This window comes from Talaromyces marneffei, chromosome 4 (genome assembly GCF_009556855.1).
Source record: "Talaromyces marneffei chromosome 4, complete sequence".
NCBI lineage: Eukaryota > Fungi > Ascomycota > Eurotiomycetes > Eurotiales > Trichocomaceae > Talaromyces > Talaromyces marneffei.
Genome location: NC_072351.1, coordinates 621352 through 646245, shown reverse-complemented (window position 1 = coordinate 646245; position 24894 = coordinate 621352). Strand labels below are relative to the sequence as shown.

Genomic DNA, 24894 nt, shown 5'->3' with positions numbered 1-24894 from the left:
TTTCCTCAAGACCAGTCTTAAACGTATCATCTGGCGAGATAGTGATTCCACTACCTCAGCTGAAAGCAGTTATCTTTGTCTATTCCAATCTACCCACTTGAATCTTATTTTTCTCTGCTCAGGGTTAATCTATCAGCAGGATTGCCTCTGCTTCTTGGTCATTGATCCTTTGGTTATCCTTGACGAAGTATTCTTCCTTGCCGCTTTCCTAGGCAACGCAACTATAGAGACGATGATCTTCTGACAGCACCGAACATGTTTAAGGCAAATCTGTGTCGGGCACTTTTGATCGTGGGACGCAGGATGGCACAACTCGCATAACATCAAAAGACTGCTTTATGTTTCACAGTGTGCTGTTCCTTTGAGTTTTCAGTGATCATCAATGCACAATGAGTAAGATGCGGGCGGTTTCTTCCTTTCGTGGTGTGTGTGCCACCTCTATTCTACTCGACAAATCAGGACACTGAAGTTTTCAAGATCACGTCCGTGTCAGTCATCATCTGAGGTTTCTTTGTTTTATGAGCGTGTTGGATCCTTCCTCACCTCATTTCAGAGCTCCTACGATTTCCTACAGCCAAGAACCGAGCCTGGTTTCTTTTCCAAAATAGCTGTCTGTGGCAGATGGGGTCCTTGCGGAATGCAGCACTTACCAAATATGCCACTGTCTAGGTTGGCTCGAGCAGCTTGCACCTAAGCAGAATCTCCTGCTCAAGGCTACCATCCGAAAACTATCTCCCCTTTTCAAAAAGTACAACGTGGGAGTAGCCTTATCCATCGGTCCATATCTTGTTCATTGAGAATGTGAACTGATTGATACTAGGCACTTCTGTCCATACCCTTCGTTTCGTCAGCAGAACGTCGTTGTGACTACCTCAGGTCACATTACGAATTACAAAGTGGTGTGCTCGAAAGTACCCCATATCTTGAATGGCGTGCCGTTCTTGTCTCATCAGCCATTCTAAATTGTGTGACTAAGAAATCGAATGTCAAGACTCCCTCTCATCTCTATCCTTTCCTCCGTTGAAATCACACGTGGTCAGAGTCATCGTCTCGAAGTGCTCTATGGTCGACCAAGAGTTTATGACAAACTTGCTACTATATCGATGCCTGACAACACTCCTGCATTCCTCTTCGATGAATGGAAACTGATGGGTTTAGAGGAACGTTCATTGACTCCGCAATGTTGATGATCATGCACATGAGAAAAGGAGTGAAGAGTCTCCCATCTCGATCACACCCCACGCAGGCTATAACATCGGCAGTCCTTTGCAATCAAAGCTATATTTGATATTCTTTTATTCAACGTCTTCGCCGAACAGGTATGACCGATATAAGGACTACGACATATTCAATTACTGAGACACCTTTCAAGTATGAAGCATATTGGTTGGTGTAAGTATATCCCATTTATCTGCTGCTATCACTAAAATATCGTGACTATTTAACTGTCTCGCTCCGCTGGCCGTGTTCAAATTCAATTGAAATAGCTATTGACTTGTTCCGTCCCATTGACCTGATTTATGAACTTCTGACTCATTTTCACTGCCTTCTGAAGATGGTGGTATTGCAGCTGTTCTGCTTTAAAGTAAAATCTACTCCAGCCACAGATTTGCTTGGCCGCAGAGTAAGCTTCTCTTGAATTTGACATGCAATGACTTTGACATATAGAATCCATGATCTACAATCTTATTCAAGCTCCATTGAATAGCTATCCATCTTTTACATTATTCGAGCGTCTATCACCTAGGCACGTTTTCCTACCATCCTGCAGGCAAGGTCGAATACTTTCTCCCACCCATCAGGTTCGGTTTTCGGTTTTGTGATCTCGGGAAGCCACCACATACCAGGAGAATCTACAATGTCCTCACCAGACTCTCGTTGAAAAATGGTGAAGTGACCTGACAACATCGGATGAGCTGGGTGGATACCAGGACCATCTTGGGCAACATCATTCTCATGTATGTATCCCTTCTCTTTCAACGCATTGATGAGCGGCGTCCTCTTCGATTTGCCTATTGCGTTTATGAGGACGTCGACGTCCGGAACATTGTCCAAAGGTTCGCCATCTGAATCATGCACCTCAAGGGTAATTTTTTCACCATTAATCATGGCCGTTTTCAAGCGGCCTTGTATTGGTCGACGTATAAAACTTCCCTCCGACTTGAGCTGTTCGCTGAGCTGTGCCACTCGATCATCTAGGGTTGGTAACGCAACTTGACAGAACTGACCACGATACCCTAGATGATCTGCGAGCCATATCAGGCGATTGACCATGGGACCGCGTCCACTTGCGATGATGGTAGCCTGATCCGGGTCCTTTTCGATGAGAGATTTGATCTTTTCAATCAGTACTTCATCGTCTTCGAGACTTAAAAACCAAGGTTTATCTATTCGAAACACTATATCATAGTAAGTGTGGTTTGGTCCAATGGCGTAATCCCTTATCAATCCATTCTCAGGAGCTCTGTCGTCGAGAAACTTCGTTATCGACTCCATTGCGTGGCGAGAAGGGGTTTCCCATTTTCCGGGTGGGTGGTATACATTAAAAATATGAACGAAAAGGCTAGTGCTAATAGGCTGAATTTCGCGTCCAGGGAAACTGATGATTTCCACAGATTCAATAGCATTCTTATCTTCGCATAGTACCACATCGGATACATATCCTGGAATCAACCGATGTGTCATGTTTTCCTGGGTCGGAAGAAGGGAGTCCGGAAGTCTGAGCCTCTTTTCCGGGGAAATCGAAATGATTTCAAGGTTTGGCTGTAATATCTTGCCTAGATCCAACTCGCAGCTCAGAGCGATCGAACCACCACCAACGATTCCGACGCGTGGGAGAGCACTTGATGGACATCCTGAAGTGGTGTGTACTTGCTGTAAATCGGAGACAGCTTCGATAAACTTCTTTGTATCTTCAGAATCCATTAAGAATTCTTTCAAAAATCGGGGATTACCGATGAGGTGGTTCAAGCCCGATTTCTCCAGATTGAGTTGACTGCCGGTCAGCAAGAAGACAGGCTTATTTTTCTCGAGCCACGATGCTACCATGTCGACCGTTACTTCTTGAGATATCACCTTGAGCACTCCAACGGCAACCATATATTCAAGAATGCTTCTCTTCGTCTCAACCACTTCCTTTTTCGACATTTTTTCAGCATCAGGAAGATCCCTGTACGCCTGATTCCCTTTGGATTTGATAGACCGACGTTTTTTACTCAATGCTTGGTGACAAGGAAGGTTCATAATATCTTTGACCTCGCTTGGTAGCCTTTCAAGATGTTCAGGGGTAAAGTCAGGCATCAGGTGAGCCAGTCGACATGCGTTATGGAAGCCCAAAATTTCGTCTTTCATGTTTAATCCAATCTGGCCAGCACCGAACTTCTCAGGGGCCATTTCGTAGGCGGTAATCCTCGCGCCGGCGGCTATAAAAGCAGTCGCGTGCAAGGTGAATTCCCATCCTGCGCCAACAACAATGATTTCTGATTTGACGTCCATTGTGATGGTTCTCCCAGGGAAATTCACGTCAAATGGGGCGTACAAGATGTGCGCTCTCTTCGATAACTGCATTATTTCTTTCACGCGAGCATCGATGACTTCAATCCCAGTCGAACGTATTTGTTGATTCATGGTCTTGGCAATGCAGAGAGCCTTTGGAATACTGTGCGTGAACAGGATGGTCAATCGGATTTTGGAACGATTTGGAACGATGTGTAAAGATTGAAATCTTACTCAACAGAAGGACAAGAATCTTGAGTTGAAGTGTAAGGTGAGGTATTATATTTTACTATATCGCTGTCCGGTAGGCTGATATTGCAGTAGCCCATCCTGTGGATCCGAATGAACTTGTACGAGCAGACGAAACCGAGTTCATTTAGTTACAAGCTAGTTCGACTTTCCTGCATGCAAGCCAGTATCCAACTAGGAGCTACACTGGGCTACTCCGGTTTTGAGAGTCTCTGGTCTGGCCACGAGAGCGAGCCCCAGCCAATGCACACAGTGGTGATGAACAGGGCGCTCAGAGCACTATCATTGGAGCTAGGGGGCTTGTAAACGGAGTAAGTGCATTGTCTCACGACGCGTCAATCCTTCCAACTCAAGTGGGAACCCAAATCTGACAAGGAATGATTACAGCAGAGGACTCGCTTTACGACCCACATTACCATCTGAGTGGTTCCGGCAATAAGTAAGGCTACGCATATGAGATCCTGCTTTTCCAGGCTCGTAACAGTGAATCAAAAATGTGGAACAGATTAGTGTTGACTCAGCTGATGGTTGAATACGGAAGCGGAGAAGTCCATATTAAAAGAAAGCAATCAACAAATTATCGCACTAATCATTGTTACTAGGAAGACCACCAAAGGTCTCAAGCTCTTGTCACTATGATTTCCCTGACCCATATCTTACTGCAATCCTTTAGTACAGGGCCAAGCCTGGTGCGGTGGGCTTACGTACAGGGTCAAACTCTGGCCCAGGAGATCAGGTTTCTCGAAACGATCCCAAAAACAGTCTGCATCATCACTTCTCAATGTCAGTTCTGTCGACTGGGAAAGAAGTGGCAAAATGTACCCGGTAAGTACCCAACAAGACCGTTCTCCTCGTGCGGTCTACAGAATGAGATCGTCTATCTCGAACGACCCCTTTCCTATCGTGCAATGTTTATCGATAGAACCAATCCTAAAGAAATTTTTCAGTCATTCAAGTTACTCTCCAGTCACGAACAGGAGTAGTGTTACAATTTGATGGGCTCATTCGAGCCGTTGTTTTGATACCAAGCAGCCCACACTGTGACTTTTTCACCCTCAATTGGGAGTCTCCCACCGGGCTCAGCATGTGACTTTTTTCTCACGACTGTCATCTTATGGGATGTATAGCGCGAGTCTAACATGGTTCAGTTTCATACCAGGTAGGATTCCAAGTCTGTCTTATAATATTTTTCTTTTACTTCTGTCCCCCCCTGATCCCGGCTGTGATAGCACGGTGGGATTGCCTTGCAACTTTGGACTTGTGTCGATACAGAGCCTAGATTCCAAGACATTGGAAGTGGGTCATGTTGCCAACAAGTTGTGTTCATCGATCCGCTGTAGACACGCTTGTGAGCTCGCCTAGGATGATTGCTTAAGGAGATGCATAGCTTAGTCGTCTTGACTAGTATAGGGACCCGAGCGAGTAATGCTATCCAGGCTAAATTGGGAGCTGCATATGCATACAGCAGTAGTGCGCAAATAGCGTTTCGACATTGGCTAGGCTTAGAATGTTTGGTTGATTCTACAGCACAGGTATGCTGCAGTTGCGAAAACTTTCATACGCAATTAATTTCAAATGGCTTTTCTAGTGCTTCCATGTCCCAATTTGGACCGATCAACAACTATTATCGCTCCTGTTTTCAAGATTCCTCATCGCCAGATTCGCCACTGGTACTGTCGGCATCTTCTTGGTTGATCTTTTTGCTCGTAAGATACAGAAGGTAGACAAGTCGCGGATATAGTGGCCAAAAATCCTGGTAACAAATGCTCCTAGCATACGCCCTGCTACAGACTGTCTGTATAGTCCGTTCTGAATCTTCAGCCCGAAGAAGCAGAGATCCAATGTCCAATTCAATCGCATAACCATAACCGCTGAGTACCCATCGAAGGAAATTCGCCGCATTATTGTCATGGTCTTTGTGATGAAAAACGAACCATGTGATGACTGGGTTGTCTGCTGTCCCCTCTATCTTAGCGCTAAAAACGAGGGAAGATGCCAATGAACCTTGGATGAAGTCTGTGGTATCTATTGACACATCTTCATACTTGATCTCTGTTCGCGAGCATGATATGACATAGCTAACATACTCTCGCTCAGGAAATCGAATTTGCTCTTGGATTCGGAGATCTTGAGCGGCGGTGAGGTGTCTGGATGGAAAAGGACTTCTGAACATGTTGAACGGGTCTGCTTGAGTTGATTCCATGCTGGGAAAGATCGATGTGAACATGCATCAGACTAGAAGATGAATGGATGACTATCTGGCTATTTAATACAAAAATCTAGCTAACATTTCTATCGAGGTCTCTGAGTACGTTTATATTACCATCATCTGCGCCACTAAACATGACAGTGCGGCTTAGGAAAGAATGGAGAAATGACAACGAATCATGCTGGGTTTGCTTTTTTGCTTTTCAACTGCGGAGCATTGTCACTTGAAGCATGCTACTTGTCTCGCACGAGAAGCTGGCCATAAAGGATGCATCTCGCTATCTGCTGAACGGTAATAGCAACAGAGAATTGCGCAGTGGGTCTTCGAATTTCAAAACTCATTCGATTGAGATCTTCCTGGTGTATTTCCGTCAAAGCCGACGACAACCCGTCATGTTCTTGCACTCCCCCTGGTATTTTCACTCCATCTGGTATGCCCTGGTCTTCCGGCATGGTGTTTCCAATGCTTTGGGTCAAACTGTGACCCGGTACGATCCATTTATATTCCTGGCCATTATGCAGGAAGCGACCTGCAACATTTTGCACCTGCTTGGTTGGATATGACTGAGTCCAGAGAAGCCCATCAATGCCATATATCTGGAGGTATGGAATCAGCAAGCGATGATATAAGAGTAAGCTCGATAAAATACCTCCACAGAAGACCATTGAATGTCCAGAGGGATCAGCTGGTATTCTTGCAAATCGACTGGGGGTTGATATATCCATTTATTCAACTGGTACTTGAGAAATCCCTGAATTTCGACAGGCATTTTGCGGAAGAGGCTTTGATAAACGTTGTGGAAATATTGGTGCTGAACGTTGCGATGTAGTCGAGCGACTGATTTGGAATGAGTTGGAGTGAGTTATTTGATATCATCTCCTACCTACGATGAAGATCTATTTATACTTTTTGAGACTAGCTAAGCTCGACCTTCATGCGCAAGGACGACGCCAACAATCTTAGCACCCACGTATCTTATACAATTGCATGAAAGAGCAGCTGCGATGCTTTACTTTTCTGAACATCGATACGAGTTGATCGATTACTCCACCTGAAGTAGGGCCCTCCATATGTGATGCTAATACAGGGATCTTGCTCCCTCAGTCGATCTTCGTGGGCTGTTATTCGGTCAAGTCACCGGTATAGAGACATATATCGGCTCGTTTAAACCTGTAATCAGTCTCCCCCGAGGCGTATTCGTCGTAATTATCATCTTACAGGGTCTAGACTTGCCAATCGCTATTGTACGCGGAGGATAGTCCAGACCGACTCCTTTACCGTGCGTTCTTGTCTAGCTTTGGGGTCTACGACCAACTTAGCTGAACCAACGAGAATGAACGTACGTGCCAACTACTCGAAGACTCAGATCCCTGTTCGAGCACGCATATATAGTCATTTTTGTCGATCCTTGGGTTCAGCCTTGCGAAAAGGGCTGTTCAGGGCTTGGTTTCTCGTAACTCGCCGCTGGCTTGGATGAAGCCAAAGCTAAATTAGATTCTGCAAATGCATGAAGCAGTACTGATGAACGAGAAACGCACCTCCCCATATTTGTCTAAACTAGGGACGCTAGTTCAAGCTATGACCCAGGTGAGGTTGTGTTGTATAGTGCGCCTAACATCACATAAATCAATTGACAGTATCGCCAATCATTGGCAACAAGAGAACTCGTAACACTAGTGCTGGTGATAGTGGATGAATACATCATTCTACTGCAGCTTAAAATTCTCTTCCTATTCGTCCACAATTCCTTGTAAATTAATCAAGGCCACAACCGGCGCTGACTAGTTGTTTACACTATTTCTGAAGTCTTCAGTTCTAGCCCCTGACACTTATATATGTGTATGGTAATCTACGCACGGAGACTGAATTTAGATCATGATTGCGGTGAGTCAGGATACATATCTAGTGCTTCTTTGCATACGGATTCTATAGGCTAGTAGTGCATAATTCTGTCGATTCATAGTCGAATACAAGCTAAATTCTGCAGTATCTTTGGATAGTCTTGTGCGATTCGGCTTTCAATTGACATCCATGAACCAAATCATTTCTGTTGTCCCAACAATTCAGCAATTTCTCATCACTGTCGTCTTATCTCAACGCGTGTCGAAGCTGCACCACATTTTGCCATGGAAGACTTGTCGCTGATCAAAGAATACCGTGGCTTGATGTGTCTTAAGGGGTAAAAGGACGTTTATCGGCGGGGGTTCGTTGGCGCTTGCATTTATCTGTAGATGATGAGATAGTGAGATGGCAGTGCTTTGATAGACATACCATTGCAGGGAACTTTGCGTCTCGCTATGATAATTTCAGGGCAGACTTTATGGGTGCTTGCGTATATTGTACACCAAGCCTCAACAGCGATGTATTTTATCCCTCCACAATCACAAGTAACATTGGCATGGTCACACATTTTTTTTTTCGGAAATTCCTTGGCCAGGTGGTTCGTTTTTGGGCGTGGCTTGTAGAAGAATCTGCTAGGGGTGCTATCTTATTATACCTGAGAGTTATCTAGCTACGTAACATCTCTTCTAGACAATACAACAGGGGTCTAGGCGTTTGCTAAGTTTGGAATAGGTCCTGCAGTAGCTTCTGCATCTACGCATCGGGCGTCCATGGGTCCTGCTCACAGCATATTAGAAACATGGATATCATGCACTAGGAAAATGTACCTACATCGATTTGGAGGTGAGAAGACCTGATTGCACAGGGCAGCGTTTAAGGGTATGTGGGTACTTGTACGGCAAGGCTCAAGTTTGGTGTATTTTTTCCCACACCCATAGGTGACTTCGATATGGTCACACATCCTTTCGATGGTTCTATGGCCAGGTGGTTTGTATTTGGGCGTAGTAGATATGCCACGAAAACAAAGTTATGAATTGTGCGATTGCTATGAGATGAGGCCAAACATAATATACACGACATCCTTCGACTCCGCCCCTCTTACAGCGTAGTTCTTGGTTTCAGATTCAGCCTTCTTTGGAGTTGCCAAGCATGACTATTTTAGTGAACATGGGGTCTAGGCATGCGCAGCCTGAGCAATGACAATGCCTAATTTCAAGGACCAGATCACCCCATAAGGGAGCATCTCCACACCGTGTAGCTTCACAAATCCCCCATGTTGTGGTGGTTCGGTTCTCGGGAGCTATTTCTTCGGCAAGTTTGCTTTCGATGCATATAACGGTTTCAAGGATTACGGTGAATCTCGCCTAGATGTGCATGCCTCAGTTAGCAAGTATCAATATAGTAGGCGACGCTCGCATTACCGTCCAGTCAGTTTCGTTGGCAAACCATTTCAGCCAGTCTGCTACAACCTGCCGGTCTGCTGCAATCTCTTTGTCAGCAGCTGGTGCACCCGAGCGTTGAGCTGTCGAAGACTCCTATTTGGTGTATTAGAATATCGATACTATGCAGCAGGCTCATGGACCTACATCGGTTTGGAGGTAAGCCATGGTTGTCTAGATTGATCAGTGAATTCAGAACTGGTCTGACTGAAATTGCGGTGAATACGGGCAAGGCTGGCAGATCTTATACTAATCGATGTCAGTGAGTCCTGTCAGAGTTTATCTCACGAATGTCTTTTTCCCTCAGAATCATGGTACTAGAAGTATCATTTAAAAGTAGCGCTTTTTGTGTTTGGACGAATCCGCATGCACTCGGAGCTTTATCTGAAAACAGCCTACTGTAACCTGCTTACTGTCTGGAAACTCAAGCGAGGATCTGGGCCGGTCATTCGTCGTTATATGCAGAGGCGTGGTTATTTGCTATTTTTGCAGGGAACATCGACTACATGTACCACAACGTCACTCTGGGCAGAAGTCTAATCAAATCTAGATATGAAGTTGTACAATTCTGTAACTTAATGAAATAGGACTAGAATGATGGTTTATGGATAAAGCTTGAACAAGATCTATGTGCTAAAAAGAGCTATCGCTCAGCAGTTGTCTAAGATAGAGGTCACATTTTCTTCGCATCTGTCTTGGAATCATGATGTTTGCTTGGGTAGTTCTTAGAATCGTATGGTGGAGGATCGGAGTCGTCGGCTCCGTTCTCAGGGAGGTATTCATAGGCAGGAGGCGCTGTCGAGGGTTCTAGCGAATTTGCTGTCGGTAATTTATTATCCGAAAGGCCCACGATGACTAGTTCTTGCCACAATATACAGTAAAACTTGTATGCTAATTCAAGTCCTAATTCCGGCGCGTGCTCTTCTAGCTCTTTTCTATAGTTGTCGACTCTGATCACCTTGTCTCCACAATGAGATTCCAAGGTGAATGAAAAACGAAGTAGCGTTCTAGCCCGCTCGACATCCCGTACGATCAAGTATCGGTAAAAGTCGTTGTTGTCGCGGCCTGACGAGATATTAGCTGATATGTGCAGAGATTCGTGAACTGTAGATATACCAAGAGACATGATGCCATCTTTCCAAGGCGTGGAGCGCAATTGGTAAGAGATAGGTATTTGATCTGGGCGCAGACGACGATCGCTAGGCCGGGATAGGGCTCGTGGCAGAGTCGGGCTCATTGGAATAGAAGACCGGTTCGTTGGTTTTGCGTTATCTCCGGAAGGAGATTTCCAATGATTGATCAAGTAATCAGGGGGATGCAACAATATGGGTTGGGGAAGAGAGGAACGAGATGTTTCAGAGGATAAGCGTCGCGAGTACTGAATAATTGCAATCTGACCTGACAGATAGGAAGAATGATCACGGTCGAAAGCTTCAAAACAATCGGGGGCACATGCCTATATATATATATACTCTACATGATCTAAAGTGCAAGATGCATAATAGAACGTCTAATCCTACTAGCGCTGCCCGTGGAAATGTCGGTGAAAAGCATTGAATCCCAAAGGCTCCTTCGCTAGTTTCTGCCAGCTGGATAGAGTTGGGTTTGTCGTGTCACAGTATTCTGATTCACAACCTGATAATAAATCAACTAAAGTATGCACACATAGATGATTTATACACAGACCGAGAGATACACCAGGTTTCCACGGCTCAGAAACCAAACGGCTAAGACGGTTTCTATAGATGATAACCAGCAGGGAGTCTGCGATCCGACATTTTCCAATTTGTTTCCTGTCGTCTCACAGATGGGGACTGTTTATATACACAAGAGCATGTTATTGGAGGTTGTATGATAGCGGCTGCCGCATGTCCACATATATATCCTTCATCGAGGAGGTTTAAAGTACAAGGTGCATGGTAGAATGTCTGATCCCGCTAGCAATGCCCGTGGAAATATCGGTGAAGAGCACTGAAACCCAAAGGCTTCTTCATCAATTCTTGCCAGCTCAATAGAGTGGGGTTTACCTTGTCGCGGTTAATAATAAAACGTGTTGCCGATGAAACAAATCCCTCGTCGCGCCAGACAGCTTCGATGTCGAAACCTGTGGGTGGTGTCGTTTCCCGGAAGTAGTTTATCAATGCATTGAGGTTGACAAGTTTGTCTTGAAGTTCATTAAATGTGAGCCGTTCGACGTTTTCCTCGCCAGGGACGGAGATTGTGAAGACGATTTCATGCTCGACTTTGAGAATCTGCGTACGATTTACAGAGCTTGGTTCTATGGGCTTAATGCATCCGGCTGCAGTACCGTCCTTCACCGCCTGATGACTAGAACCACCTGATGACTGATTTTGACGGGTTACTATATAAAATATTTTGAAGCTTTACAACACCATATAAGAATAAATTATAATAAATTTCTGGTGTAGCACTAAATAAGATATAAGGAATCGAACAAGCATAAAAATTAGTCCCGAAAACGCGCAGGGGGCCGGATCGCGCGGCCCCTACGATTTGTAGTAACAACCACCCCATTATCCTCTGTATGAGCCTCAGGCTGCGCTTTTAGCTTTACTTGCTTGGAAACTTGCTTTTTTGCTCTTTTTGGAGCACTTGGAGTTGCTAGAACATCATTTTGAAGCTGTAAATGAGCTAACTTAGCGAGTTCTTGCTCGTCCTTAAGGCGTTGTTTTTCCGTAGCCTCTTGCAGGCGCTGTTCTTGCTTTTCTTGCCGGATTTGAGCTCTTTCAGCCTTTTCTTGCTCTTTGGCTTGCTTTGTAAGCTCTTGTTGAAGCTTTTTATCATCTTTACGAGCCTGCTCCTGCGCGGCTTGCTCATCCTTTTTGAGTATATTATCCCGCGCTTGCTGCACCTTTGACGGGCTCATAAAAAGTGCTCCACCTTCATTTTCTGTAGGAATATCGAATAATAAAGCCCTCCCCTTGGTTGAGCGCTTTTTCGAATGAATGAGGGCTCTTTGTAGACCTGCAATCTCATTTTTGAGTAGAATATTCTCTGTAGAAAGGTGGAGCACCGTATCCTTGAGTTGAATCGCTTTTTGATCATATAAATCCTCAAAAACGCCTTGTACAAGCTTCCGAAGCCGTCTCCAATCCTCAGCGGGAATAATTGAAGCTCCAGAATCGCTAGATGAGGGCCGGCTCTCGATTTTCTTAGTAAATTTCTGTATAACGAGGTCCGGATTGAAGGGACATAAACCGGTATGCTTGAACGCTGAGAGTATATTCTCGCTTGTAAAAGTAGCCTCCCAACTCGCCCAAAAAAGCCTAAAAAAGTCCCGTTTTGTAAGCCGGGTGAAGCCCTGGCAATCGTTTATAAAGCGCCTCAGTTGCTCCGTATAAGCCGTAGAAAGAGGTGAGAAAATAGCGACATCAAGAGGCTGCAAAGTATGTGTTGAATGAGCTGGGAAAATTGCTAATAAGATTCTATTTTTATCACAATATTCAATAAAGCGCATTGTGACGTGGGAGCCATGGCCATCTAGGATAAGCAAGCGCCATCCCCGGCTTGCTTGAGATTTGGTCTCTTTATCAAAAACATTGACCAACCAGGCGAATCCGACCTCATTATTGGTCCATCCTGACTCTGAGGTTGCAAAGAAACAGCGGTGTTGCTCAGCATCAAAATCTTGAAGCCATGAATCCTGCAAATTACCTGATTTGGCCATATAGATAAGAGCAGGCGATATAGCGGTTCCATTGGCACAAATACAGCCAATTGTAGTTATCCATTCCCGGTTTCCATCCTGTAGGTGTTGCTTATATCCTCCTTGCTCATATTTGCGCCGGGTAAAGATTCTTCGCTCTTTTGTGCTTACACCAAGCATAAAGCCCTTCTCATCCATATTATAAATTTGGTCTGGCGTGAGGTTATATTGCTCGATTTTCCGGCCAATAAGCTCAAAATATAATGTGTATTTGTATGCTGAATCTGCCTTCTTTCTATCCGAATCGAGGCCTTTGGAATAGCGAGAAATGACCTTATCCGAATGAGCCTTGAGCCAGCGTGAGGCCCAGTTTTTGCCAGGCTCTTTACCAGATATCTCCCTTGCAAAGTTCTCCAACATGGAATTCGTAGGTGGCAGGCCGCGCTCAGTGAGTTGATTGATCCATTTTATAAGCGTTCTCGATTGCTCCTTGCTCAGTAATCGTTGATTATTATATTGTGCTTCTTTTGAGCCTGTAACACCGCGGAAACGCTTTGAAAGATTTGATTGGTTGACACCGTATGTTCTTGCAACTAAACTGATATTAGGCTTTTCGTCCGGCTTCAAGGAGCGTAACGCTTCAAGTGCGAGCTCATATGAAGCCATATTGGTTGATATATCGCGCTTTGAATTATTCGCGATTTTTCGCGATTTCTACAAAAATCAGTCATCAGGTGGGTCTAGTCATCAGGCGGTGAAGGACGGTAGACTGATATGTTGTTAGCGCTCTTGTGAAACTTAATATCAAGAAACACTTACTGTCGCGTGTTCCAAATAAACGTCGGACAACGGGGTCAGTTCACCATCAGCGCCAAAGCATAGGTTCAGAATGCTTTTAATACTCCACATGATTCAAGAGAGTCAAAAAGTGACTGGTCTGGTCCCTGTGATCATGAAATAGGTGAAAGTGTGGAATTTGTCTGTCAAGATGTTGTGAACTTTGGACAAGGCTGGCAGGTCTTTAGCAATCGACGTTGGCAGGAAGGATGGTCTCTTTTGTAGATTTCTAAGTACGTAGCTCACCATTCGAGCCTAAAATGTGTTTCAATTATCTACTTCGCCTGTATAGACTATATTTACTCAGTCGAGAGCTCCGTCTCCGCTCCAAAACACGACGTAGCAGAGCTTGGTAATCTATAGACGACTGCCTGAATCGATCTACCCACCACCGCAGCTTTTCAATTTTTTGGTCTCGTTCGTCGGCTTTCCGCACTAAATCACTTTTATTGCGACTAATTAGGCCTAGGCTTCATCAATGTCTCGAACACACGTACCTGATCTGGAACTCCATCTGCTTCACTTCTCTAGTGTCAGCACTATGAGAATGAGAGCAGCGGACATTCAACATACCCTTTTCTGTAGCCATATTACAAATAAAGTGATATTCCCCATTCTCTCCTTTTAATCGCGCTATTTCTGCATCCTTGGCCCTAAGACTCATTAGCATCCTCTCAATGATTTTGATAAAGATGTTCTTACCAAAGTGAATGAACTAATTCCAGTACTTGATTGTTTACGCAAGGTCAGCTAAGTGGAGGTCAAGGGCGCGAGACACATGTATGCATACTCATTTGCTGATACAGATTGTCTGGTGCTTGTTGTGAGAGCGTCTCCACCTCCGTCTCAAGTTCCCGTTCTGGCTGGGTCGCATATCCGCTCGCCTCGCTCGGGGATGGGGTTCCGAAGGCCCTAAAAGAGTTAGCGAAGCAAGGCTTGAAAAGCTGAAAGAAAGACTTACTGTCTACCTAATGGGGCCCAGTCTTCGTGGAATGCAGGTAATCCCCAACTTCCGTCAGGCATAATGAACGTATCGGAAGCCGCAGTACTTTGTTCAAATGGACCAGGGGGGAAGACGCAGGAAAATTCCATAATCGCTTGCAACTGTTACATATTATATATCTACACTACAGTCACAGACAGGGTGCGGGTGATAGAAAGATGGTGGAATTGCTGCTGAGCTCTCTTGCAGTTGACCTAACCGAAAGGAACATACAATATATTTTTATGTATCCAGCTAGACCCACCCGAAGAGAGCTTGTACCTCCAGGCAAGGACGATTCGTATTTGCAGTCGTATACCGTTGAAGGGCGCTTCATGTCGAAAGTAGCCAATATGATACATCCGTATACATACTATAAATGGAATGTGTTAGCGCGTGTCAAAATAAGATCGCCGAGTTGATCGGATTTCTTGTGCTACCGACAACCAATTGCACATCGGATAATGCATCGAGTTGTGATTCATGCAGGCTGTAGAAACCCGGTTGAAAACACGCTAACCAAAAATCAACAGAGTGGTGGTTTAAACCACCACTCTGTTGATTTTTGGTTAGCGCCGTAGATTCGTCGTTTTCCGTTTCCACGACGTTAGTAGTAAATTTATCTCTTCCTTTCACATTCTGCCACTCAACAAAAATGTCCGTTGTCCTTTCGAATCGTCAAGTCATAGAAAAATTGAAGACACTTCCAGGAAATGAACCTTTTGGTAGTGTAGGGGAGAGTGACAAAGTCACACGCAAATTCTTAGAGACGCTTTATGATCCTCTTAAGAAGTTATTTGCAAAAGCCCCTTCCAATTCTTCCAGAGCGAATGCTCGACAAATTCAAAAAATTGAAGAGATTAAAATTTCCCAACGCGACCGCTTCTCTGAATATAGGGAAAACATACCAGCTTTCTGGGAAAACGACGTTAAAAACATACACTACTTCGATGAAGAAGATGAAAGTAAGGTAAAAGCTTTCCTCAAGAGTGCATGTCGACTCAACAAAAATGTCACTGAGCTTTTAATCCTGCGACGATTCGTGGATCTAGCTACCTATAAGCTGTATCGACGAATATTTCCAGAAGCTCTTGTTTGGGAGGAAAAGGTTCGAGAATTTTTGAAACTTGCGCATATCTCAGATCCAGACGACAGCGAAGTCGCAGATTTCTGCGACATCATTAGACGTGGGAAAAGAGAGCGAGATTTCTGCATTGAACTTGCGCGGAAAACAAATACCGATGATGAGGACGAAAGTGAGGAGGAAAATAACAGTATATACGGACCTCTTTTCGTGGACCATATTCCTGACGCCATGTAAGCTGTTTGACTATTCCCGATTTCAGCTATCTGCTTACTGAATTTCTAGATGGGACCGAGGAGGTCTGAAGGGAAACGATTTTAAGGAATCTGTCGAAAAGTTGTGCCAACTATGGAATGAAGCAGATAAAGCTTTGACGGCGGAGGCGACTGAGGTGGCGAAGCTGTTGCTAGATCATCATGCTATTTCTATTGTCTGCTATAGTGAACAAGCCTTCGACAAAGGAAAGAGACGCACGCGACATTACGGAGAAGCCCACCGAACTAAACTAAGACGTTCGCAAGCCATTAATCGTTCGACATTCGCATCCCCGGTATCGCGTACCCAAGACTCTGTTTCAAGCCGCGAATATGGCAGGACTATGACCGACTCACCACATAACATCAAGACACGGAAGAGAACTGGCGAAAAAGAACAAGGATCACGGAAGAAGCTACGTTGTAAGTATCTTTTTTCGAAGAAAAATGTACATAGTGCAGTTGCTGATTGTGATTTTTGTGGTCAGCATCTTATCATCAATCTCCGTCCGCCCCACAACGCAGAGATGACGACAATATTGGACCTCGTCAACTTGATCCGTCAACCGAAGAGGCAGCTTTGCTCCTTTCGACCATCCGAGACGGCCAAGCGAATCTATCAGGCAATCAGCAGTCCTTACCTGCTCACGCATCTCATGCTCATCACTCATCTGCGGAAGCGGAAAGGTCACGCGATCCTTCGTTGAGCGCTGCCGATATAGCAACTTCGAGTACTGGAGCCACCGAGACCACATTGGACATTGATGACGGGAGCGATATAATGTCCTCGGAAGCGACTTCGATTCTTTCGATATCTGGCGAAGCCCCTCACCATTGGACTTCGAGTTTAGCAACAGGTTGTAACTCACAATTCCAGCCAGTCAACGATGGGTCGTCGGCTGAGCATGCTGATTTCCTTACTTTTACCTTTCGCAGCCCGCAAGGGATGGAGACAAATCAAAATTACGCATACTACGCCCAATTACCCGTCACGGCTACCGCACAGCCGGAGGTCCATCTCGGTACGGCGAATTTAGCACAGTCTCGGCCGTTACCGGACAATCTAGTCGATGTTGAAACCCTGGCCTACACTGCGACCAATGAGATTTCTTTCAATGAGCAATCACAACAGCCAGCTAGGGCTATACAAGACGGAACACAATCTCATGTTCCATGTGGTTTACAATTTACCTCGCAAGGTTTTGAGGAAATTCATTTTGATATACAACACCCAACAGACCCAGACGGCTTTGAGGCAGTTTCTTTCGATTCTCAAGGCAATGCATGGCTTGCAGTAGACTCGCAAGGATTCGAACAAGTCTCCTTTAGCGGAGATCATACTATGGTGAGTTGGTAGTACAAAATGACTAATAATATCTCATTGAATATCCGATAAGATCAAAGCCACGAGCTTTCCCCCAGCTGGGACAATAATCTGTGTTTCTTCCAGCACATAATAGTAGTTGGTTTGATTGACAGTCTCTCCTCCAACAGTTACCCTCCCTAAAACATATAACGGCCTAAGTATTGTGAATGTTCGACCGATAGGTGTAGATCCTGGAAAATAAACATATCCTCCTCTCATAGCTTTCGATATCACAGACGGCGAAGGGTCCGGGTTCGCTTCTAGATATGACTTCCATGCATTAGTTTATGCTTTATATACATCAAGTGTTCCTATACCTTATGAGGGTATTCTCCGCGCATTCTGAGTATAGGTGTGGCACAGGCATCCGTAGGAAAGAAACGCGCGAAAGTACTGTTGCCAGGCTTGGGTAGTGACTCGGCGATTGGTTTGACTTCATTCCAAGCTGCATCAATAGAATCCCCATCTGCCGTGATAGAGATGACTATTGGATGTGTAGCCATTCTTTAATAAATTCTCTGCTATTTTAGTTGAGACGAGAATCCTTAACGATCAAAATCAGGCGTGATCATGATCCTGACGGCCTTGCTAAAGTGAGATTTTCTTTTTTTTTATCATTTCAGGTGGGGTCAACCGGTGGGGCTAGTTTGATGCCTAATTGGGTACAGTACCGCAACGCCCTTTCCGTCACATGTATCTACATTATTGCATGAAGTATGGAAATTAAGATTGAGTTGCCCTATCTGCGCCTTCTTTTAAATCGCAGTAAAATTGAAAGCTCAAATGAGAATAGACGAAAAACCCAAATCGTCTATCATCCATCACCTGTCAAGTGGTCGTCTATTGGCTCGATGTGAGTGAGAGTCGAGTCAAAGATCTAAGGTTTAGATAGAAAATGTATCACGTGATTACGAGCGAATACAGAACGTTCGCACCCAATACAAACCAATACCAAAAAGACCCACTAAAGGGGATCTCCTTGTTGGTAAAGTGGTATTTTGGTTACCGTTTTAGTTCCGACGGGAATACCAATGATTACCTCTGCCGGGTATTCACATCCATACTGGATCATCTAGTTCTCGCGCAGCGTCTTAGTATACGGTAATCACTAGTCTGTACGCTAGCCTTTATTTGAAGTATGTCCAGGTTTTTTTTTCAAAAGCTAACTGGAAAGAGCTAGATAGTAAGGTATCTACAAATTAGAGGCGTGTAAGCTGTAACTATCTGGCTGTAATTAATTATGATATACGTTTCTAGTGCTCCATGGTGTAGACTAATATTTAGCGTATTATTGTGAGTTTCGACTCCCGCCTCTGTACTCTTGGTGACTCAATATCCAGCGGTAATTGGACTACGATAACAATCACTTGGGGACAAGCCTACTAGTCCATAGATTTGCAAATCGAAATGTTTTTGTGTCTAAACTTATTCATAATACAATCTGTCCATTGATGAGCCATTGCACAAATTTTGGGTATAAATAGTCGGTATTCGCCTAGCCATCTTCCAGCTTCTCTGGCGGATAAAATAACTTAAATTCTCTATCTTTTATGTTAGCGGAGCAATACCTTTGGACTGAACATACAGAATGTCCTACACCCGCGAGGACTACTTGAGAGTGCCAAACCCTTCCCTATTTATCTATGAAAGACGGAGCACATTCACTCAAAATCGGAAGTGGGCTCCGATCGATTCAATCCAAATGTGGGATGAATTTTCGTCTTTCCTAGACACGTATAGGGAAAGATTAAACCGAGCAATCGAGCCTGATTCTCTAATCAGTTTGTCCGAAGAAACGGCATTCAATCGCATATACGATGAAGCTGGCTTGACATTAATCCATGGGACGAGTATCATCATGCCAGTCTGCAAAGCACTTCCAGATGATACGTACGTCACGACAGGAGGAGAGATGAGCACTCTCAACCCAGATCTTCGACCTGATTGGGGGGCAACTAGGGTGATTGATGGCTCACCTCGCCACATCGTATGCGGCGAAACCAAAATCGGTTGGGATGTTGTCGCGGCTGTCAAAATGATCCAACGTCATCCAGATGGATATGACAACGCAGAAGGCGCTGATCTTGCCCTACCATTTGAGCAGCTGCAACATTATTGCTTGGGGTTCAATGTTCCATTTGGCTTCATCTTGACAGAGGAGTATTTAGTATGTTGTCAAATAACATTAGAGCCCGATATTAAACGCTCCCCTCGGCCGAAAAGGACGACCGCGAAATATCGTCATAATCGTATGCAATCTTCCTCAACGACCTCCACTGGTCTAGAGACGAGTTTAAGTGACATGTCTTTTGAACCGTCCTCGACTTTTCGGAATGTTGGACCAATGAAAGTAGCGATTGACCGATGGAGTCCGCTAGGGCAAACGGGTGAACTACCGATCAAAGTGTCTCTATGGCTCCTCATTATGAAAGCACGGAATCACAACGGGTTAAAGGTTGAAGATACAGATGATCAGATGAATGTTTACAGTGAAGGCCAAGGAGCATCACAGAGAAAGGAGAAAGGTAAGAGAAGAGAAAGATACTAGTATCATTGTTTATCCATCTGGCATCTGTGAGTATGATATTTGAATGTCGGAGTTAAGGTTCTATCTGTGTACGCTTACAGACTCATGATAGTCCCACCAAAATGCCTATAAAATCCTGTTCTTGACCTCATGTATTTAGACACATACTGAACAATACACATATATCTTTGACTCTCACTTGTATGCGAGTGACTTATGTCAGAGAGCTATGAGGGACTAAATACATGATGGTAAAAGAGCGTCCTTATATATCCAGTCCTCTATATACAGTATATTGTATACTTTATACTTGTCTCACAATATCCCGAATCAAGCATACAATATGTCGCCCAATCATATTTCCTCGTAAGATATACTTCGTATTTTATCGTTCTTCCGTATTTTTCAGATTTGGTCACGTGATTTGCTCTTCCAGCTTGCTCCCTTTATGTTTGCCTGTCTTTCAATCATTCCTTTGAGTTTGTTTCTTTTATCGCGCAGCGCATGCAGCCGAAAGACCTATACAACCACTAAAATTACCACGTCATTAACGGCGCTCCGTTTTTGGCCGTACGGTATACTTATTGGTTTGTCAGAGCTGTTTTAGTTCGTAACATAACTAAGCAGTGGCGAATTATACACACATACTATAACTATAACCCACCCCAGCGTACTACGAGTAGTGTTGGTGTAATTACAAAAATTTCTTTAATTTACAGTAATTTGTAATTACCACCAAAATTTTGATCATTAATTTACATACAGACGTACATACGCCATGTTTATGCCAAGTCTCACGTGATCTGCAGTAGCCGGCGGTGAGCCTGTTTAAACCAATCAGAGCCTCTGAAATAGTTTTTGCCGCTCTTCCTGTATCCCCCTAGAAACAAGAGCAATGTCAATATTGATTATATATAATTGAATCAATATTTTGAGCGCCTGGCATTCCAAGCATCAATATTAGCAGCCAACACCACCAAAAATGGGCCAAATTCGGAAAGAAGAGCAGGCGCAGAGAGAGCGAGACCGAGAGAAGATATTCGAAATTCTTCCGAGTAAAAATAAGGTGATTTACCATACAAATATGCTTAAAAATACTTTTCTGATTTTGAACCGGATTAAAGTCAGGCCTTGCGCGCTGCCGCGGCTGTCAACGCACCTGGGCTAAGAATCACACCCGCTTCCACCAGCACATTGAAAGTTGTCCTGCAGCGCTACAATTGCTTCAAAGAACAAGGCAAAAGACCCTAATGGAGCTACCAAATGGGATAAAAGTTGATACATTAGAAACGCGGATTGACTGCGCTCTTGCTCGTGCAACTTTTACTGGAAACCGACCATTTTCCATGTGGTCGCAGCCTTTTATGCGTGAAGCCTTACAACTCTTGAGAAAAGGCTATATCCCACCAGATCGGCACCGAATTGGAGGCAGTCTTTTGACTGAGCTTTATACCGAATCTTATACAAAAACGATAGGCATTTGGCGCCAGATTCAGCATCTCAATATCACGGTTGATGAGACCTCAAATATCAATCATCAACGTGTTATGGTGATTACAATTACTACACCGCAAAGATCCTGGCTCTATTGCCTCAAAGATATGGAAAATGAACGTCTGAATGCGAAGAATATTACTGAGTGGCTTTTACACCAACTTGAAGCACTTTTAGCGACACTTTTTGATGGAGATATTGATTGGAAATGTATCAATTCTTTATCGACAGATACGTGCTCTACAATGAGGCTTGTTTGGGAAATTTTACAGCGCAAATCACCACTTCAACATGCTTTTATGATTCCTTGTGATTCTCATGGCCTACAGCTAATTTTTAAGGATCTTTTAGATATGAAAGTCTCGCAAGCGATGACCGTGAAGCATATCTTCAAAGAAGCCAACGATATCGTGACGTTTTTCCACCGAAGCCCATTAAGATACGCCGATTTACAAGCGATTGAGAAAGCTAGGAATGGCAGAAAGAAGGCGCTTATTGCCTCTGTTATAACACGTTGGGGATCTCAATATAACCTCATTAACTCGGTTAATGAGCTAAAGGAATCGCTTATTCAGTGGGCTCAAAGCGTTAGTGAGGATAGCGATAAAAGCAAGCTTGTTGAGATTATTGGAATCATTCAAGATATCACTTTTGGAATATCCTCAATGATTTGTGTAGGGTTTTTAAACCTTTACATATCGCTCAAAAAGACTCCGAGGCTTTGAATGCGACTATCTTCAACGTCATACCACGCTGGTTGAAGCTTGAGAATGAGATGAGGACTGCAGCTTTATATACACAACTTCATGAGGATATAAAGGCATATTTTAATGAAGGAGGCTTTACAGCGCGTGCAAATCTACAAATATTATCTATCCACTGGGTCGCATATTGGCTCGATCCGAAGAGAATTCGTCAACCGCTTGAGAGCTCGACAAAAGAGAAAATTCGTGCAATTTTAGAGCCTCAAGAAGTATGGCATGATTTCTTACATTTCCGGCAACAAGATGGCGCCTTTTATAAGGCACGGTGCTGGGAAGAAAGCGAGATTACAATATTCTGGCTTGAAGCAGTAAGTGGGAATAGAGTCATCCTTTTATATTCTAATTACTAATATTTTCTAGGCTGATATCGCTCCAAAGCTCGCTTCCTTCGCAAATCGTCTTATTCATACAGTTGCTAACTCAGTAACTGCCGAACGTGCCTTTTCCTTGATGAATTTACAGCACACCAAGATACGGAATCGACTCAGCGTTGAGCAGGTTGAAAAGCTTCTTTTTTTACAAATCAATGAATATCAACTGCAAGAGAAGCTCAATGAAGAGCCTACGCCAGAGCAACAGTTAGAGGACGAGGAGGCCGAATCAGCAAGAGTCTATAGAGAGCAGAGCCTTGAATTCTCTTCAATTCTGAATAACCTCAATTCCATGGATCAGAAACCTGCAACAGATCTTATAGAGGCATCGCCGGAGCCTGATTTGGAGCTGGAGGCCCCGAGAGCGTACAAGCGCTTGCGAATTGGGTAATATGATTAGTTGGATAGTTGGATAGGCCAATATTGAGGACGAGGATATGTGTCAAATTGGCAACATTTTTATACGCTTTTTACGTGTCTTTTCGGTGCTTTATTCGCCTAATTTGGTTGGGGTGCTGTTATTATTCTGAAAAATGTAAAAATATCGAGAATTTCTGGGGCGCATACTAATTGTTAGTAAATTTGTAATTACAAATGTAAATTTATTTACATTACGCATTTCTAATTTACATTGAAATTACACTTTTTGTAATTACAAGGCGCCAACACTAACTACGAGTATGTAACTTCCAAATTAGGTTAGTCGTAAACCCTTGACCGCCAAGGTGAAAAGCCTGGTAATAACGCCACGCCACTAGTGCACTATAAGTTCAGTTCCTCCCGCCGTCGATAAAGTATTGTAGCCTCTCTGACTTGCTGGCTGTTAGGTTCGACGGAACTACAATGCCGCGTCCAGACAGATCACCTTCATGGCCGGATGAATTTCTCCATGGTTTAACGGCACTCCCGCTATCGAAGACGACATTCTCCTTGACACCCGTAACGGACTCAAAATCATTCCAAGGCACCATCAAGATCAGAAATGCATTGGTGTGGGACAAGAAACATCCGATATCTGTATGGCGTGCTACAGCCAATGGACGAAACTATATTATAAAAAAGGTATTTGGAGCCCAACACGCATCAGACAAAGTGCTTATGTGTGATTTTACTTAGTTCTGTCCACCAAATGATGGTGATGTCAGAGAAATTATCAGGACATATCCAGAGGCGTTCGATAATCTCGCAGCTGATACCGAGCAGATCAGGCAGGACATGGATCCGTTCGTTTTAGAGCAACGAGCATATGATAGAATTCATTCACTAGCTTCGGAAGCCAGCAAGGCATTCTTCCCTACATATTACGGGAGTATTCATAGAGAAAGAGCTTTAGTCATTGAGCTTTTACGACCATCGCCATCTCTTCAGTCACGCTGTTTGTGTTCTAGTTCAGTTCCTTCTTATCTCAGTGCAGAATTGCGGTGCCTACGAGAAGATTGTGCCCATAACACACTATCGTCCTTGGAACTCAGCTGGTACGAATCGCTTTTCGTTGACCGTCTCAAGCGACTCTCAGCACTGCATTCTTTTGGAATATGTCATGGGGACATCAAAGAGGATCACTTCCGACTCCCTACCGATTTTCACGACACTGTTCTTTTTGACTTTTCTCGTTCATATACTATTATGCGACAGAGACCCCTGTTAGTACAAGGCTACGTTATTGACAGCCGATACTCACGTAGATGGGAGACCTGGAGAAGTTTGGAGAAACTTGTGAAGTTAGAAAGAGATCGGGTCCGTTCTCTTATCAAAAGACGGTATGTAGCCTATTCTACAAGTGCTCTCTGTTCTAATCATAAAGTATTACAGCATCGAAAAGAATGATTTCAGATTAAGATATGGACAATTATACGAGGACAACGGGGAACGAGAGCTCATTGTGATGAGAATATTCCGCGAACCCGAGGGTCAGTATCTCATATCTACTGATAACAGTTGATGGAATGGATAATATTGATATTAACGAAATAATGCATTTAGAACTCACTTTCCCATCACTCGCATCCCTTCTGCCTTTTCTAGAAGCTGCTTCACCTAATCACTCAAAGTCCTGGGCTATTTCACGAGCAGGAAGTCTTGAGGGCTATGCAGCGCTATGGACTAGATGGCACGACAATAATCATTCCGTATGCTTACTTGCAATGGTTGCTTATTCAGGCGAGACTTTGAACACATGGTCGTCCGCAGTTTTCCCAGATGGACAATATCATCTTATTCTATTACCGACGGTATGGTTGACAGAAGGCTTGTTGATCTCTGAACGGTTTGTATCTGGTATTCTTTCGGCGCAGTCTAATAGTCGAGAGGCATG

The 24894-nt window shown here is 44.0% G+C and overlaps 10 protein-coding genes across 10 annotated transcripts; 3 read left to right on the top strand and 7 right to left on the bottom strand.

Moving 5' to 3' along the window:
* Positions 1-1743: 1743 nt before the first annotated feature.
* EYB26_005306 (uncharacterized protein) lies at positions 1744-3495 on the bottom strand (the record flags this gene model as incomplete). Its single annotated transcript, XM_054264592.1, has 1 exon — positions 1744-3495. The coding sequence occupies one exon, from the start codon at positions 3493-3495 to the stop codon at positions 1744-1746; it is 1752 nt and encodes a 583-aa protein (XP_054120567.1).
* Positions 3496-5383: 1888 nt separating this feature from the next.
* Positions 5384-5947, bottom strand: EYB26_005305 (uncharacterized protein; the record flags this gene model as incomplete). Its single annotated transcript, XM_054264591.1, has 1 exon — positions 5384-5947. The coding sequence occupies one exon, from the start codon at positions 5945-5947 to the stop codon at positions 5384-5386; it is 564 nt and encodes a 187-aa protein (XP_054120566.1).
* A 239-nt stretch (positions 5948-6186) lies between these two features.
* Positions 6187-6722, bottom strand: EYB26_005304 (uncharacterized protein; the record flags this gene model as incomplete). Its single annotated transcript, XM_054264590.1, has 2 exons — positions 6187-6549; positions 6603-6722. The coding sequence occupies 2 exons, from the start codon at positions 6720-6722 to the stop codon at positions 6187-6189; spliced, it is 483 nt and encodes a 160-aa protein (XP_054120565.1).
* A 2197-nt stretch (positions 6723-8919) lies between these two features.
* On the bottom strand, positions 8920-9402 carry EYB26_005303 (uncharacterized protein; the record flags this gene model as incomplete). The annotated part of the gene is made up of 3 exons (XM_054264589.1): positions 8920-9159; positions 9217-9330; positions 9382-9402. The coding sequence occupies 3 exons, from the start codon at positions 9400-9402 to the stop codon at positions 8920-8922; spliced, it is 375 nt and encodes a 124-aa protein (XP_054120564.1).
* A 505-nt stretch (positions 9403-9907) lies between these two features.
* Positions 9908-10471, bottom strand: EYB26_005302 (uncharacterized protein; the record flags this gene model as incomplete). The annotated part of the gene is made up of 1 exon (XM_054264588.1): positions 9908-10471. The coding sequence occupies one exon, from the start codon at positions 10469-10471 to the stop codon at positions 9908-9910; it is 564 nt and encodes a 187-aa protein (XP_054120563.1).
* Positions 10472-14499: 4028 nt separating this feature from the next.
* EYB26_005301 (uncharacterized protein) lies at positions 14500-14830 on the bottom strand (the record flags this gene model as incomplete). Its single annotated transcript, XM_054264587.1, has 2 exons — positions 14500-14650; positions 14700-14830. 2 exons carry the CDS (start codon positions 14828-14830, stop codon positions 14500-14502), a joined length of 282 nt encoding a protein of 93 aa, XP_054120562.1.
* A 545-nt stretch (positions 14831-15375) lies between these two features.
* Positions 15376-17415, top strand: EYB26_005300 (uncharacterized protein; the record flags this gene model as incomplete). The annotated part of the gene is made up of 3 exons (XM_054264586.1): positions 15376-16037; positions 16090-16481; positions 16547-17415. The coding sequence occupies 3 exons, from the start codon at positions 15376-15378 to the stop codon at positions 17413-17415; spliced, it is 1923 nt and encodes a 640-aa protein (XP_054120561.1).
* A 21-nt stretch (positions 17416-17436) lies between these two features.
* EYB26_005299 (uncharacterized protein) lies at positions 17437-17927 on the bottom strand (the record flags this gene model as incomplete). Its single annotated transcript, XM_054264585.1, has 2 exons — positions 17437-17694; positions 17742-17927. 2 exons carry the CDS (start codon positions 17925-17927, stop codon positions 17437-17439), a joined length of 444 nt encoding a protein of 147 aa, XP_054120560.1.
* A 1085-nt stretch (positions 17928-19012) lies between these two features.
* Positions 19013-19972, top strand: EYB26_005298 (uncharacterized protein; the record flags this gene model as incomplete). The annotated part of the gene is made up of 1 exon (XM_054264584.1): positions 19013-19972. The coding sequence occupies one exon, from the start codon at positions 19013-19015 to the stop codon at positions 19970-19972; it is 960 nt and encodes a 319-aa protein (XP_054120559.1).
* Positions 19973-20933: 961 nt separating this feature from the next.
* On the top strand, positions 20934-22971 carry EYB26_005297 (uncharacterized protein; the record flags this gene model as incomplete). The annotated part of the gene is made up of 4 exons (XM_054264583.1): positions 20934-21017; positions 21076-22036; positions 22156-22517; positions 22570-22971. The coding sequence occupies 4 exons, from the start codon at positions 20934-20936 to the stop codon at positions 22969-22971; spliced, it is 1809 nt and encodes a 602-aa protein (XP_054120558.1).
* Positions 22972-24894: the final 1923 nt, after the last annotated feature.